This window comes from Antedon mediterranea, chromosome 3 (assembly GCF_964355755.1).
Source record: "Antedon mediterranea chromosome 3, ecAntMedi1.1, whole genome shotgun sequence".
NCBI classification, from domain to species: Eukaryota; Metazoa; Echinodermata; class Crinoidea; order Comatulida; family Antedonidae; genus Antedon; species Antedon mediterranea.
Window position 1 is genome coordinate 4847497 of NC_092672.1, and position 17678 is coordinate 4865174.

The following is a 17678-nucleotide window of genomic DNA, read 5'->3' on the forward strand; positions in this document are numbered from 1 at the left end:
GTGAAAAGGTTGGAAGGAAGAGGACTTTTGACACAGCCCCTCGAACTGCAGCAGACATAGCTAAATGGAGAACATACGTTTCTTCATGTTGTAACTACATGTTGAAATGCCCTCGTGCACACTAGATTGAACTGAATGAGGAATTCATTCAAAACAAAATACTTGTATGACAATTAAAAGCTTGTGTTTAAATCCAATATTTCATTATATTTACCATGTCAAATTAATTTCTTTTTTGAATTAACTATTTAGTTTACATAATTATGTGCAATTCTAATTCTAAACTCCTCATTCGCGCTTTTTTTTCTCAAAATAGTCACGTGCAATAACAAATCAATAAAAGTGAACGACTGGCCTCAGTAATATGAACTGATCATACGACAAATTATTGAGCTGCAAATTAAGTACAGATCAGTAAACAAGTTTATGATTAAAATGGTAGAAAAAGCAAACAATTTTTTTTTACAATAAATACGCGTACACTAATAATAAAAATTGAAAGTTAAACAATAATGTCAGTTGTACTGCATTATTACATTAATATTAAGTGCAATGCATTGTAAATGAACATTTTTACTGGTGAAGAAATAAAAGTGGTTTTAAACAAGACAAAACAAAAATAAATACGCATACACTTTGCAGCGACATGCAGATTGTGTCTAAAAAGAAGTCTTAGAGACAGACTTCGGTTGTTGATTTTGAAGCTTTAGTAGTAAACTTGTTTAGAAGACGACGCAGAGCACATGAAAATTGCTGTAGACGACAAACATATATAAACGGATTCACCGCCGAGCTCATATAAACAAGAACGTCTGCAATCAAATCATACCAATACAAGTCTGACGGTTGATATACCAAATATAGGACTGGTTTCATAGCGTAAGGCAAAAACGTAATACCGAATGCTCCGATGACAAGGGCACTTGTTTTAGCTGCTTTGAATCTTTTACGAACAATCCTACGTGTGCTGACTGGAATACTGACAATTCTTTTTTCATGTTTTCTTGCTTCTAAAAAGATTCTGAAATATAATATGATCAATAAAATTGTATCAGTCAAAATCATCCATAAAGTAATGTAACGTTGAACATCAATAGCACGTTGGTCCATCTGGTAACAGAAGAAAATTCCCTCAATCTTTTCCATTGCCCAGAACAACTCCACGGTGCCATAAACACAACCTATAACCCATGACAAAGCAATAGAGAAGTATATTCTATTAAGATTTACAAGTTTATGATACTGTAGCGGTTTCATTATAGAAACGTAGCGATCTACGGTGATGCACAGAAGATGGCACACAGATACTGAAATACAGATATTTGAAGGAATGTACTGTATCTGACATAAGTCAATGTTTTGTAGGTAGAGAGATCTCTGTAAGATACAAGCCCACATAAACATTGGTACGGCGATAATTCCGGTGAGTAGGTCCACAAACGCTAAGCTTCCTAGTAAAACAAACTGTGGTTCGTCATAACTTCGAGTTTGTCGAATCAAAAAAAGAACAAGCGCGTTTCCAGAAATAATAACAAAATCCAATGGTATATACACTGTTAAAACAAAAATTAAATTATCTCTCATTTCTTCTGTCGTGATATTTCTGAGTGTAAAAAGTTCGTCCATTGTGTACAGGATGAAGAGTAATATTAATTAAAAATGATGGTATGAAATAATCAAATCATTTCCAGCAACAGGTATCAGTATTAAGTTACATTTATAGGTCATATCAATAATTCACTTCCTTATGGATCTACCAGATACAATATCTCAAGAAGGCTACAGTAGTTATCTAACCAACACCAAAGATTAATTTCTTCAACTTGTTTATCTTTTGTATCTTCAAGGAAGAGTTAAATTAATGTAACTCTTCCCTGGTATCTTGTATACTTTTTAGACTTGTTAGCATAATTGTCATCAACATATATCTCTTTTCCAGTGCAAGTAATTCTCTGTTGTTATAGGATGAATAATGTTGAATCTTTGAAAACCCAATGTAGCTATAACACCACCGAACCGGTATTCAATGTTAGGTTACTAGCAGAGAAGATAATCCGGTAGATTTTGAAACAACATTGCTTTTTAGTGGTCTTGATGATGACAAACTACACAGGTTTTAACTCTAGTAAAATATGACTGGCAGTGGTAGGCCTACAGCGAGTGACTTTTTAGAACTGAAACGAATTAAATAGGCAGTTTGGATTATTCTTTGATGTTGTCGATGATACAAATCCTTCTTTCATTCGTCCATGATAGGGCTTGAAAAAAGGTATGTCTACAGACAAATCTCGTTTTCTGGATTTTTAGCTGTGGCAGACGCTTTGTTAAAAAGACGACGCAGAGCAGATGAAAATTTCCGGAGACGACAAACATATATGAAAGGATTGACAGCTGAACTCATAGTGATTAGAACTTCAGCACTCAAAACATACAAGTACACGTCTGAGCGTTGGTATCCGAACGAGTATACGACTGGTCTCAGGGCATAGGGCAAGTACACAATAATGAATGCTCCGATGACGATTGCACTCGTTTTTGCTGCTCTGTATCTTTTCCGAAAAACTCTCCGTGTACTGGCTGGAATACTGACTATGTTTTTCTCATGTTTCCTTGCTTTTAAAACAATTCTGAAATACATTGTGCACAGTAAGATTATACCAATTGACCCCATAGCTAAGGTTATGTAACGTTGAACTTCAATAGCGAATCGATTCATCTGGTAGCAGAAGAAAATTCCATCAATTTTTTCCATTTCCCCGAACAATTGTATCACGCCGTAAAAACAACTTATAATCCATGAGATAGAAATACAGAAATAGATTCTACGGAGAGTTACAAGTTTATGATATTGTAGCGGTTTTATTATAGAAACGTAGCGATCCACGGTGATAAATATAAGGTGGAACCAAGAGACAGAAGCACAGATCTTTGAAGGAATATACTGTAACTCGCATACATCAATGTCCTGTAGATAGAGAGATCTCCGTAAGATACAACCCCACGTATATATTGGTACGGCGATAATTCCCGTGAGTAGATCCACAAACGCTAAGCTTCCAAATAAAATGAATTGCGGTTCGTCATAACTTCGAGTTTGCCGAATTACAACAATAATAAGCGCGTTTCCAAAAATAACAACTATATCCAATGGTATATACACTGATAGAAAGAAAATCAAATTATCTCTCATTTCTTCTGTCGTAATATTTCTGAGTGTAACAATTTCATCCATTATGTACAGAATTTAGAGTAATATTAATTAAAATTGATGGTATAAAGAGAGTCATTGCAATTCTAGGCCGTGTAATAATAATAATTCATTTCCTTACCAATACAGTAAACAAACACAAATATCAGAAGCTATAATCTGTATGTTTCATATTACAAAGTACCGTACTGTATCAGAATATTATATTGTTGACCAGCAGAAAAAAAATTAAGACAGGTTATCAACTAAACATTATCCGAAAGTTTACTGCAATTTGTACGATAGGAAGAAATGAGAGATCAACAGTTATATTATATTCCCCAACTTGTTTATATTTTTTATCTTGTACATTTCAACATAATTGTCATTATCATAATCTTTTCCAATGCGAGTAATTATCTGTTGTTATAGGATGAATAAATGAATATTTGAAAAACCCATAAGGCCGTTAAACCGAACCGGTAATTGATGTCACTAGCAGAGAAGAAGATAAAGACGAAAATACTCTTAGAAGATATATGGCAAACATCACGGGTTTCAATTCTAGTAAATATGTTAAACCCGGTATAGGATATGGTAGTCTAGTACAGTGCCTGACTCGTTAGTATTGCTACACCATCATTTCCTGAAACATATATAAACGGATTTACTCATATTGCTCATATTGATTAGAAGAAACCAACAAAACACCAATGTTTGTCAGTCGTAATATTTTTGCTTGTAAAATGTTCATCCATTGAATGTAAAGTAATATATAAGATGGTATTGAGAGAACAACCCGTTTCCTGAAATATCAATATCCCATCAGTAGAAGCCTAATACCAACTGAATGGATTTTTTTTCTACAGATTTTACTAAGAATTTACAATTACAGTAAAATACATCACAACCAAGTCGTCTGATTTCCGGCAAGTCTTCCAAGAAAATGTGGACAAACTTACATTTGTAGAGGATATAAGCTGAATGAGTACAAAGATTAATAAAATTATCAAAATGCATGTTGGATTTCTGTCCACAAAGTGTAGTAACCATCTGTAGGAGTATGCCTGGTGAAATGGCGGTTTCGTTCTTGGTATCCATTTTACGGTATAACCAGTTAATTCGCAAAAAGCCTGTTTGATTGACAGCAGTGATTTAGCATAGGTTAACATATTGGATTGTTCTTTAATGTTATCGCCAATACAAGCCGTTCTCTCATTCATCCATGGTGGGGCCTGATACAAACTTACATGCCTATACTGACAAATATCGCTTACTGGATTTTTGGCTGTGGCAGACGTTTTGATAAAAAGACGACGCAGAGTACATAGAAATTGTTGTAAACGACAAACATATGAACGGATTCACCGCAGAGCTCATATTGACTAGAATATCTCCAATCAGAACATACCAATACACGTCTGACCTTTGGTATCCTAAGGAGTGTACCACTGGTCTCAGTGTATATGGCAAGTACACAATAATGAATGCTCCGATGATGATAGCACTCGTTTTAGCTGCTCTGTATCTTTTACGAACAACCTTTCGTGTTCTTACTGGAATACTAAATATGCATTTCTCATGTTTCCTTGCTCCTAAAACAATTCTGAAATACATTATCATCAATAAGATTGTACCAGTAGGCATCATTACTAAAGCTATATAACGTTGAACTTCAATAGCGCGTCGATCCATTTGATAGCAGAAGAAAATTCCATCAATCCTTTTCATTTCCCCGAACAATTGTACCATGCCGTAAAAACAACCTATAATCCATGAGAATACAATGGAAAAGTAGATTCTACGGAGAGTTACAAGATTATAATATTGTAGCGGTTTCATTATAGAAACGTAGCGATCCACGGTGATTAATAGAAGATGCCAAGCAGAGATTGTGATAAACATTGTTGAAGGAATATACTGTAATTCACACTCGTAAAAATTCTGTAAAAAGAGCGATCTGCGTGAGATACAAGCAAACATAAACATTGGTACGGCAATAATTCCTGTGAGTAGGTCCACAAACGCTAAGCTTCCTAGTAAAACAAACTGTGGTTCGTCATAACTTCGAGTTTGTCGTATTACAAAAAGAACAAGTGCGTTTCCAACAACAATAACTAAACCCAATGGTATGTACACTGCTAGAACAAACATCAAATTATTTCTCATTTCGTCAGTCGTGACATTTCTGCTTGTAAAAACTTCATCCATTGTGTATAGAATGTGAAGTACTTTAGTATTAATTAAATATTAAGAATGATAACATTAATTGGCTTCCTATTGCACCAACCGTTTCCTGTAGATAATTGATAAATTCAAAACGTACAATCTTTTGTATCTTGTACATTTTAACATATTTTAATTATCTTTTCCAATGCGAGTAATTCTCTGTTGTTATAGGATGAATAAATGAATATTTGAAAAAAAAATAAGGCCGTTAAACCGAACCGGTAATTAATGTTACTAGCAGAGAAGAAGATAAAGAAGAAAATACACTCAGAAGATTGAGACAAACTGCACGGGTTTCAATTCTAGTAAAATATGTTAAACTCGGTATAGGATATGGTAGTCTAGTACAGTGCCTGACTCGTTGGTATTCCTACACCACCATTTTCTGAAACTGGAAAACCAAGAAAACACCAATGTTTGTCAGTCGTAATATTTTTGCTTGTAAAATATTCATCCATTGTGTATAGAATGTAAAGTAATATATTTTTTTCAAGATGGTATTGAGAGAACAATCCCTTTCCTGAAATATTAATATCCAATCAGTAGAAGCCTATACCAACTGAATGGATTTTTTTTCTACAGATTTTACTAAGAATTTACAATTACAGTAAAATACATCATATTAGAACAAAACATTTGGGGAAATAAATTTATAAGTTATAACAGCCTATCACTACTGTATAGAAACTGGATAAGATCCGGTATTAGAAAAATAAAAGATATTGTTTTTGGTAATAGATTCATTAATTCGAATATGTTACTTGAAATTCTAATTTCAAAATCAAATTGGATAGCAGAATTTCACACATTACTACAAGCCATTCCACAAGAATGGAAAGACGTTATTAAGTCAAAAAATGAAAATACAATACAGGACAAAATTCAGTCTGCTACTAAATTATGTAAAATAACAAGTAAGCAAATGTATAACTGTTTTATTAGAACAAAAGGTATAGAACCAAAATGTCAAATAAAATGGCAGTTGTATTTTAATACTACAATTGATTGGAAATTAACCTGGGAGCGTAAAATATAATTAATTAAGGAAAACAAGCTCAAACAAATTAACTTTAAGTTACTACATAGAATTATGCCAACTAGAAAGAGGTTATGTATATGGAAAAATGTAAACATAAACAAATGTCCACAATGCGACTGTGTTGAAGATGATGCACATTTATTTTTTTAATGTGCAGAGGCAAATCATTTGTGGCTTTACATAAATGAGCATACAATAACTAAATTCAATATCGAGGCAAATTTCAAAAATATAATACTTGGCACTGGAAATACATAATTATGTAGATCATGTGTTTTTAATTGGTTTGCTAAGCATATACAAAGCTAATGTATTAAAACAACTAAATAAATGGAAATATGCCTCACTTCATCATCTCTTTATAAATGAAAAAAATATAAGAATATACATATTATCAATGCTATAAACAACAATTATGTATGAAAATAATTAAACGTATTACTTACCTGAAAAATTGTATAAATAAAAAAATGAATGTTTTTTTGAAACAATATTCATAAGGTATAATATTATAAAGTTTACTTTAATGTATGTGCAATATTTATATACAGTACTATAAAAAGATTATTTGTGTGCTGTCTTATATTAACAACTTCTTCTATGATATTATTTTATTATATTATATAATAATGAATTTTGTATATACATTATTGAATGAATAAAGATTGAATGAATAAAGATGAGAGAGACCCATAAAAGATAAAAAAAAAAAAAAAAAAAGAATTTACAATTACAGTAAAATACATCAAAACCATATCGTCTGGTTTGCAGCAAGTCTTCCGAGAAAATGTGTACATAAAATTAATTACATTTGTAGAAGATAGAAGCTTAATGAGCCAAGAATACAAACAAAGATTAATAAAGTTATAAAAATGCATGTTGGACTTCTGTTCACAAAGTGTAGTTAACATATATTAAACAGTAATATTATTATAAATCAAGATGGTATTGAATCAACTTGTTATTATCTATAGTAAAACCAATCTTTTCCTCTAATTTAATACCATCCAATCATCAATGGCCTATTTTGACACGCAATCTGATTCCATGTAGTATCAAACAATTCATTTCCTTAATATTATAAACACACCAACATTTTATTTGTACGGAATTTTCAGCTTTGTGGTGCATGACTTAACGTTTTCAAAAGATTAAGACATTTTGTTGGTTCACTTAAAATGGAAAATCATTTTGCTTTGGCATAATTAAGGCAATAAAACTACAGAAAAACATATCAAATTGCAAAAATGATAGGTCAATGTTAAAATATTGTTAATAGACAGATGTTCGCCGAAGTTTGTCAACTGGTCTACACTAGTAACTTTGGCAAATTGTAATTACCAGAGTTTTCTCAAGTTTGCATATCATTAACTCCTGTCCTTAGCCTAATAATGGAACTTACTAGAATAGGCATGACAATTACCGAGCAGGCTACACATTATCCTAAAACATTAATTACAGAACAGCGTAAGATTATCAACTTTTAAGCATGAAAATAAATAAAGAAAAATCTTGACACAAAAATGTCCAGCAATATGACCAGCATCGGTTTTTCGCTTTGAAACTATAGTAGAAAATTAGTTAAAATACGACGCAGAGCACATGAAAATTGCTGTAGACGCCAAACATATATAAACGGATTTACTGCAGAGCTCATATTGACTAGAAGTTCTACAATCAGATCATACCAAAACAAGTCTGACGGTTGGTATACCAAATATAAGACCGGTTTCAGAGCACTAGGCAAAAACGCAATAACGAATGCTCCGATGATGATAGCACTCGTTTTAGCTGCTTTGTATCTTTTCCGAACAATCTTACGTGTGCGGACTGGAATACTGACTATGTTTTTCTCATGTTTCCTTGCTTCTAAAACAATTCTGAAATACATTATCATCAATATCATTGTACCAGTAGACATCATTACTAAAGCTATATAACGTTGAACTTCAAAAGCGCGTCCATTCATCTCATAGCAGAAGAGAATGCCATCAATCTTCTTAATTCCTCCAAACAAGTTTACTATGCCGTAAAAACAACCCATAATCCATGAGATAGCAATAGATAAATAGATTCTACGGAGAGTTATAATTTTATGATATTGTAGCGGTTTTATGATAAAAACGTAGCGATCCACGGTGATTAACAAAAGGTGGAACCAAGACACTGCAATAAAGGTTATTGTAGGAATATACTGCAACTCACATATACTGTCTGGGTAGTGAGATCCTTTTAATATACAAGCCCACATATACATTGGTACTGCGATAATTCCTGTGAGTAAATCCACAAACGCTAAGCTTCCCAGTAAAACAAACTGTGGTTCGTCATAACTTCGAGTTTGTCGAAATACAAACAAAACAAGACTATTCCCAACAATAATAACTAAATCCAATGGTATGTACACTGATAGAACAAATATTAAATTATCTCTCATTTCGTCAGTCGTGACGTTTCTGTTTGTGAAAGTTTTGTCCATTGTGTACAAAACGTGAAAGTAGGCCTAGTAACAATAATTAAAAGTGATAGTATGAAGTATGAAATATAAAACGAACCATTTCCTGCAACAGGTATAATAATATCCAATCACTATAAGGGCAATGTACTACATTTCCGGGGCCGTATTAACAAATCATTTCCTTATAGATCTACAAAATATACAATAAAGTACACTAAACAAAAATACTGTATCTTTTTTTTTCTAGAAGTTACAATTGTTATATTGCATTGTTATCTTACAAAACAATCCCTGCATTGTTAAAGTTAACCGATAAAAGTTTCTGTGGAAACGGGGTTTAACTGATTCCGCTCGAGAAAAATTAACCGATAATTATCTCATTCAAATCAGATAATTATCGGTTAATTTGTATCGGTTAATTATCGGTTAATTTTTGGCTGTGGAAACACGGCCTTACAATGTAGATATATAATAGGCCAATACGGTACTATGTTGCCTACCAATTTTATTTCATATCTACTATAGCACAGTATAATAGTATAGCACATTACCTTAAAATGTTAATCCTATTCTTTTATCGTAAGCATTACTATTACATCTTTGCAATTATATTCGCAGAGAGTGCATTAGGTAGACGATAGTGCAATAAAAAGAGATCTGCGCATGTCTCTTGAAAACACTTCTAGTTTGTTGTTTTAGATGTGGTACAGTACGTTTTGTTCAAAAGACGGCGTAGAGCACATGAAAATGTTCGCAGACGACAAAAATATATGAAAGGATTCACCGCAGAGTTCATATTAATAAGAACTTCTGCAATCAGATAATACCAATATACGTCTGACCTTTGGTACCCGAATGCAAAATATACGATCGGTCTCAGAGCATGAGGCAAATATGTAATACCGAAAGCACCGACGATCAAAGCACTTGTTTTAGCCGCTTTCAATCTTTTATGGACAGCCTTACGTGCAGATATCGAAGTAAGTGCTTTGTTCCTCTCGTGTTTCCTTGCCTTTAAAACAATTCTGAAATACATTACAATCAGCAAGATTGTACCAATCGACACCATAACTAAACTTATAAAACTTTGAGCCATACGGGCGCGTTGATCCAACTCATAGCAGAAGAAACGCGTCCTCGATTTTGTTCATTTCCCCAAAGAGTAGTATCATGCCGTACAAACAACCTAGAATCCATGCCAAAACAACAGAAGAGTAGATTCTACGGAGAGTTATAAGTCGATGATATTGTAGGGTTCACTATAGAAACGTAGCGATCCACGGTGATTAACAGAAGGTGCCAAAAGGACATAAACATGGGTACTGCGATCATTCCTCACACTCGATTCACCAGGGACAAAAAGTAGTGAGCCCTCTATCGGCAGCCAATCGTTTTTGCACACGAGACAGCGTGGACAATTACCACCCGGAAGCAACTTTGTTTTGAAAAGTAATTCTTAGTTTTTTGCAAACTGGCCAATTGGAACTTTTGGTTTTATTTACTAATGAATAATTCATGAAAACCTTCGACAAGGCATCTACGAAGCACGTGATATTGTTTTTTAATCGACGAACCCATTATATTTGTGCGAAACAAGGGTGAATTACACCGATGTTTTTTAAACAATTTTAGGCTATTCGAATGTTAAAATTTCGTCTAATTTAGCCTATAATAGTGGGGTAGTGCGTGCATTATTGGCGCGTGTTCATTGTCGGGCGCGCGTTGTTTATAGGCCTAAGAAAATAAGTAAAATATACAAATATAATTAAATAATGATTATTATTAATTGAATGTTGTTTTTTTTTACAGACCACAGAGGATTGTTCTACATACTTCAATACAAATAGCATTAAATCAACAACAATTTCTTATGAGTCATATTAATTTACCTCTGGCATATAATGTGAAAAAGCACTATTAATACTGTAATAATGGATATCTATAGATATGTATTGCCAAAAAGACATTTTATTTTTTAAAAACTTTAACTTATCCTAATTTACTTATTTAAAGGTTCAAGTGGCGGTTGGTTGTTGTGCAGTAGTTTAATAAAGTTTAAATGTACATTTCAAATCGGCAAATAAATAATGGTAATAGGCCTACTACAGTAAAGAAAATCTTTTGAAGATTAGGCTTAGTACAAAAGATGTTAGCTAAGTTGATGTAGAAAACTTGTTGTCTGATTTTTAAGGTGAAATTTGTGATAATATTAAAAGTTAAAATGTTAATTGGTGTGTATTTGTATTTAATTTATTGCTCCATTATTATAATAAAAAGCAGGGAACCATGGAATTTCATTTTATTTAGCTCCGATAAAAAGTAAACATTTTCAGCATATACTGTACTTAAATCAATCATATGTTAGTGACAGGTGACATTAACAGATTTATTATGAGATTACTAGTAAGCCTACTAGTAGGTTTAGCTCTATTCATAAAAATAATGACATTATATACTGTACATTAATTAATTAGCCTAGCTAGGCCTAACTAATTTACTGATTTTTCAGTATTTTACCAAGTCAACCGTTCAGGCATGCAGACAGTCCTCACTTCACACTAATCTTCATAATTTTAAGAAAAATGAAAGTTCAGCACTTTATTTTAAAATTTATAAGCCCATATTATAAGATTCTGCATCATCCACTGAACAAGAACTAAAATCGAGAGCCCAATGATAGAGCGCATCTTCCGACGTTCTCGTCGCCTAAGGAAACGAGTATTCCAGCCCTGCCGCGTCTTCCTAGGCCTACGCGCACCGCACTTTCGCTCAAAATACACTTCAACTCCTTATAGAATTTGTTTGAAAAATAACCCCAAGCTTATATTTGGAAATCTTTGAAAATGAATATAATACTATAGTATTATAGCGTTTTCAGAATTTCATTTAAAAATTGCAAATTAATGTTTTATTTTAACAGATTAGTTAGTTTTCACTTTTTTGTTTTCGCCGTATGACTCGCTTTGTTTACGTTTACACTTGGCTTAGACGTTTATCTTAGTTAGAATTCGAATCAATTAATCCATAATCAACTAAAATTACTATTGTTGTGGTTTTTGTTTAATATAAATGTTCTTAATAAACAGAAATAAATCAAACAACAATATAATTTAATATAAATCCGTTAAAAGGGAAATTTAGACAGCCTATAAAACACGGAAGTCAGAACTCGCGTCGCTCGAAATGCTCGGGAACTTTCTATTTATAGCCAATCGAAAAAGGCTCCGGCTAACTTAAACAATGAAAACGGCTCTCGGAACACTTAATGTCCCATTTTCGCTGTTTGACGTGGATGTGTCCTGTGAGTAGGTCCACAAACGCTAAGCTTCCTATTAAAATAAACTGTGGTTGGTAAAAACTTCGAGTTTGTCGAATTACAAAAAGAACAAGTGCGTTCCCTGCAATAATAAATAACGCCAATGATATATACACTGATAGAGAAACAATTAAATTATCTCTTATTTCGTCAGTTGTGACATTTCTGCTCATATACATTTCATCCATTGTGTACAGAATACAGTAATAATATTAATAAAAATTATATTGAATCAACTTGTTATATAACGTTGAACCAACCTTTTCCTGTAACAAACATCCAATCAACAATATACCACAGATTTCTGATTCCATGTATCAAACAATTGAAATCCTTATAAAAACAAACCGTAATATCAGAAATAAAATGTGTAATTTTCCTTAGAATCTATTATTCATAAAACCACAACCTCTTCTAACTAACAACCAATCTGTATGGACCTACAATGCGTGCACGTAATGCTAATGATTCCATGAATTTATTATTAGAAATAACTCAACATTTCTATCTCAACCGTATGACCAAAACTCGCGTCGTTTGAGATAGTACACCTTTTAATTCTTCTTTAGCCATTTGGCTATCTTAGGACGACATCCTTTTGAAAAAATACCGAATTGTGTAATTCTCTTCTTTTTATATCTATATTAATGCTACTAAATTGGTCGCGTAATGTCACGTATTTCCACCGAAACTGCTGAATGGTACGTGCTCACATTTGGCACACTAATGTTTCCTGATGGGCCGCACACAATATGCTATCTCACTTTCCTGAATTTTATGGATAAATACTTTAAAAAAGGCAAAAAAAAAACCAGTAATCTGACGTCCCAGCGGTTATGTTTTACGAGTTGTTACGTCACGTATCAACTACGCAATCTTCTATGTTGTGTACCGCAATGGCCGGATCTAAATACCATGTCGGGCCACCAAATTAAAATAATGTTTAGTCTCGGCAGCCGGCCAACCGTATCGACTGATTGAATCGGTGGAGTTTTAATTAATTACATCTGGAACATAATGTATTTATGTTAAGAAATGAATACATTAAGAAATGAATATGTTAAGAAATGAATACATTAAGAACTGAATATGTGAAGAAATGAATATGTTAAGAAATTAATACATTAAGAAATGAATATGTTAAGAAATGAATATATTAAGAAATGAATATGTTAAGAAATAAATATGTTAAGAAATGAATACATTAAGAAATTAATATGTAAAGAAATGAATATGTTATGGAATGAAAACATTAAGAATTGAATATGTTAAGAAATAAATATGTTAAATAATAAATATGTCATGAAATGAATATGTTACTAAATGATTATGTTATAAAATGTCATTAAGAAAAGAACATTATATTTTAGTAAAAAAAGAAAAAATAATAATGTCGTAATTTCACGGTTATCTCAGTGAGTAAAACGTGGCCATTGATATCAATGCTAAGCACAGTCGAGTTCGAATCCGCAAAACTGTTACTTATTTAAAAAGTGTGAGGTCGTTTTTTTTATAGGGTTTCCGCAGCCAGAAATTCTCCAGCCCATTTGATACAATTTCTGATAAAAAAAAATGTAATCGCAGTCGCTTTTAAAAATACCACCTATTTTCAATACTTGTGATCACATGATATGATGGCATTTTTGGGAAAAAGCTTGGATCCCCTTGATTTAGGATATTTCGACCTCCCGTTGATTACGAAATTCGGCCATCTAAGCCTTTAATTTGCATAATTAAAAATGGCGGCCACTTTTTAATAACTACTCTATATCTTGAAAACCACTAGTCACAGATAATTATTCAGTGGATATACTGTACCACACAGTTCATGCATCAACAACAATCAACAATTCATTTTATTTCCTTAAAAAACTATTAAATAATAATACTGTAAACAATATAAAAACAACAATTTTCAAATTTCCTTATACTCTTTAATTATTCATACAAAGCACAGCATAATATTCAGTTAGTTTCAGTATAATGTTATCTTATAAAAACACGAAATTTATTGAGGTTTTTCTAAAACATATATTATAATATATTGAAAAACAAAAAAACAAAAACAATGAATTCAGATATTTTTATTTTATCAATTTTAAAGCATTAACGATGTGGAAAAATCACTGTATGTTGTCAACTACATTGTGATAAGCTGGAAATTCTCGTTACTTTATCTAATTAATCTAAAAGTATGTGTTTAAACTCTAAACAGTTCCTTGCTAACAAGTTTAATGTGTGATGCTTACATATTTTAAACATGGTGCTCAGACATCTGGTGTTTAGATATTTCCAATTTAGTGTATAGATCTATCTATTGTAAACTGTACCTTTTTTTTTCTATTGATAAGTCCGAAATAATGACAAATAAATAAATGAAAATAAATGTTAGGATCTTTTTAATTGCTGCGTATTGTTTTCAAACGATCGGAAGTATAAACAAAAACTGCTACGGAATATGTTAATTTGGTCCCATCTTCGCAACAACCCAGACAAGATATTAAACAAAAATAATGAAACACAGTTGAATACTATACATAGGCTAACTTAAGATTACAAAATATAAACATTTTGGGAACAATTGTGTTTTAAGGTTTAACAATATTTAACTGTGTCCAATCAACATCTAGCACATATTGAACTGAATGGGGAATTAATTCCAATTTGAACAACACTGCTACAGTATGCCTCATAAGGAGGTAAATAAACAAAACTTAAAGTTGCGTTTAAATCCAATATTCCTATTTGTCAGTGTCAATTTACTTTAAATATTTCTTGCATTTATTGGAAAAAAACTTTTTAATGTATGGATGTTCAATTTTCAAAATGACTACATGCAAATGACGTAACGGTCCTGTTTTCCAAACAATCGTGTACAAAAAATCAATATGAACTATGACAAATTACCTGAGCTAACTACAAGCGTTATTACAGAACAGTAAGCAAGTTTATCTTAAAGATGAAAATATACAGTAGTAGATAAAGCACAACAAAATCTTGACAACAAATCCGTGACACTTTGCAGTGACATACTGTTACGAGTGTGCCTGAAATGACGTCGGTAGGCATATTAGAGACAAACCTCAAGCTCTAATAGAACAGTTGTTTAAAAGACGACGCAGAGCATATGAAAATTGCTGTAGACGGCAAACATATATGAACGGATTTACTGCAGAGTTCAAGTAAACAAAAACGTCTTCAATCAAATCATACCAATACAAGTATGACGGTTGGTATATCAAATATAGGACCGGTTTCAGAGCATAAGGCAAAAACGCAATAGCGAATGCAACGATGATCAGGGCACTTGTTTTAGCTGCTTTGTATCTTTTACGAATAAGATTACGTGTGCTTACCGTACCGACTTTCTTTTTCTCATATTTCCTTGCTACTACAACAATTCTGGAATACATTACGATAAATAAGATTGTACCAATCGACACAAGACATAAAGCAATGTACCTTTGAGCTGTATGAGCACGTTGATCCACCTGGTAGCAAAAGAAAATTCCTTCAATCTTTTTTAGTTTTCCGAAATATGCTACCATGCCATAAAAACAACTTATAATCCATGAAATAGCAATGGCAGAGTAGATTTTACGGAGTTGCATAAATTGACGATGCTGTAGCGGGCTCACAATAGAAATGTAGCGATCTACGGTGATTAACAGAAGGTGGAAAAAAGAGACTGGGACAAAAATCACTGAAGGAATGTACTGCAAGTGGCAGTAATTCCGTACGAAGAGAGACTTCTGTAAGATAGCAGTCCACATATGCATAGGTACGGCGATAATTCCTGTGAGTAGGTCCACAAACGCTAAGCTTCTTAGTAAAACATATTGAGGTTTGTCATAACTTTTAGTTTGTCGAATCAAAAAAAGAACAAGTGCGTTCCCAGCAATAATAAATAACGCCAATGGTGTATACACGGATAGAACAAAGATTAAATTATCTCTCATTTCGTCTGTGGTTGCATTGTTGCTTCCAGTCATTGTGTTCAGAATACACAGTGAGATTATTATAAATAAAAATGTATTGAATCAACTTGTTACATAACAAAACCAACCTTTTCATTTAACATCTAACGAGTAAATAATGTCACGCAATTCCTGATACACTTTATCAAACAAATTTCCTGAAACAAATGTACATGTAGTAATATAAAAAAATAAATAGTAACTTAATAAACTCCAACCAATCAGTATAGGCCTAAACAAAAACTGCTACAGAATATGGTAATTTGATCCTATCTTCGCAACAAACCCAGACAAGATATAAAACAAATAATGAAACACAGTTGATTACTGTACATACGCTTACTTAAAATTACAAAATATAAACATTTTTGGCAACAACAGTGTTTTAAGGTTTTATTCAGGACATTTAACTGTAGGCCTATCAACATCTGCGCATATTGAACTGAATGAGGAAATAATTACAGTTTGAACCACACTTCTTGCTTCATAAGGTAAATAAACATGATAATTAAAAAGTTGCATTTAAATCCAATCTTCCTATTAGTCAGTGTCAACTTACTTTAAATATTTAAATTTTTTTTAACGATTTAGTTTATGGATGCTAAATGTTCAGAATAAAAAAAAAATGACGTAATGGTCTCAACTCAGCTCTGTCTACACTATTAAATTTTATGTGACAAAAAATTGTGATGCACCTATACTATATGGATACGATGATGTCATACCACTACCATATTTGGGCACATCAAAATTGTTTGATAGTATAGACAGAGCTTTATGCTTGTTTACCAAACAATCGCATTTAAAAATCATTAACAACACTGACCTAGTAATGTACTATAACAAATTACCTAAGCTAAATACAAACGTTAATACAGAACAGCAAGCAAGTTTATCTTAAAGATGAAAATATTGTAGGCCTAGATAAAGCAAAACAAAATCTTGATAACAAATCCTTGTACACTTTACAGCGCGCGACATACTGGTACGATTGTGTCTGAAATGACGTCGGTAGGCATATTAGAGACAAACCTCGGTCGTTAATTTTCAAGCTCTAGTAGAACAGTTGTTTAAAAGACGACGCAGAGCACATGAAAATTGTTGTAGACGGCAAACATATATAAACGGATTCACCGCAGAGTTCATATAAACAAGAACGTCTGCAATCAGATCATACCAATACAATAAGTCTGACGGTTGATATATGAAATATAGGACCGGTTTCAGAGCATAAGGCAAAAACGCAATAGCGAATGCAACGATGATCAGGGCACTTGTTTTAGCTGCTTTGTATCGTTTACGAATAAGATTACGTGTGCTTACCGTACCGACTTTCTTTTTCTTACATTTCCTTGCTACTAAAACAATTCTGGAATACATTACGATCAATAAGATTGTACCAGTCGACACCATGCATAAAGGAATGTACCTTTGAACTGCAAGAGCACGTTGATCCATCTGGTAGCAAATGG

At 32.6% G+C, this 17678-nt stretch overlaps 5 protein-coding genes across 5 annotated transcripts; all 5 read right to left on the bottom strand.

Moving 5' to 3' along the window:
- Positions 1–672: 672 nt before the first annotated feature.
- On the bottom strand, positions 673–1626 carry LOC140043603 (beta-4C adrenergic receptor-like). The gene has a single exon (XM_072088125.1). The coding sequence runs from the start codon at positions 1624–1626 to the stop codon at positions 673–675; it is 954 nt and encodes a 317-aa protein (XP_071944226.1).
- Positions 1627–2275: 649 nt separating this feature from the next.
- Positions 2276–3232, bottom strand: LOC140043605 (trace amine-associated receptor 6-like). The gene has a single exon (XM_072088127.1). It carries the CDS (start codon positions 3230–3232, stop codon positions 2276–2278), a length of 957 nt encoding a protein of 318 aa, XP_071944228.1.
- A 1209-nt stretch (positions 3233–4441) lies between these two features.
- On the bottom strand, positions 4442–5398 carry LOC140043606 (adenosine receptor A3-like). The gene has a single exon (XM_072088128.1). It carries the CDS (start codon positions 5396–5398, stop codon positions 4442–4444), a length of 957 nt encoding a protein of 318 aa, XP_071944229.1.
- A 2591-nt stretch (positions 5399–7989) lies between these two features.
- Positions 7990–9065, bottom strand: LOC140043420 (trace amine-associated receptor 7h-like). The gene has a single exon (XM_072087929.1). It carries the CDS (start codon positions 8932–8934, stop codon positions 8020–8022), a length of 915 nt encoding a protein of 304 aa, XP_071944030.1. The 5' UTR covers positions 8935–9065; the 3' UTR covers positions 7990–8019.
- A 6247-nt stretch (positions 9066–15312) lies between these two features.
- Positions 15313–16221, bottom strand: LOC140043608 (trace amine-associated receptor 6-like). The gene has a single exon (XM_072088129.1). It carries the CDS (start codon positions 16219–16221, stop codon positions 15313–15315), a length of 909 nt encoding a protein of 302 aa, XP_071944230.1.
- Between the last annotated feature and the right edge of the window lie 1457 nt (positions 16222–17678).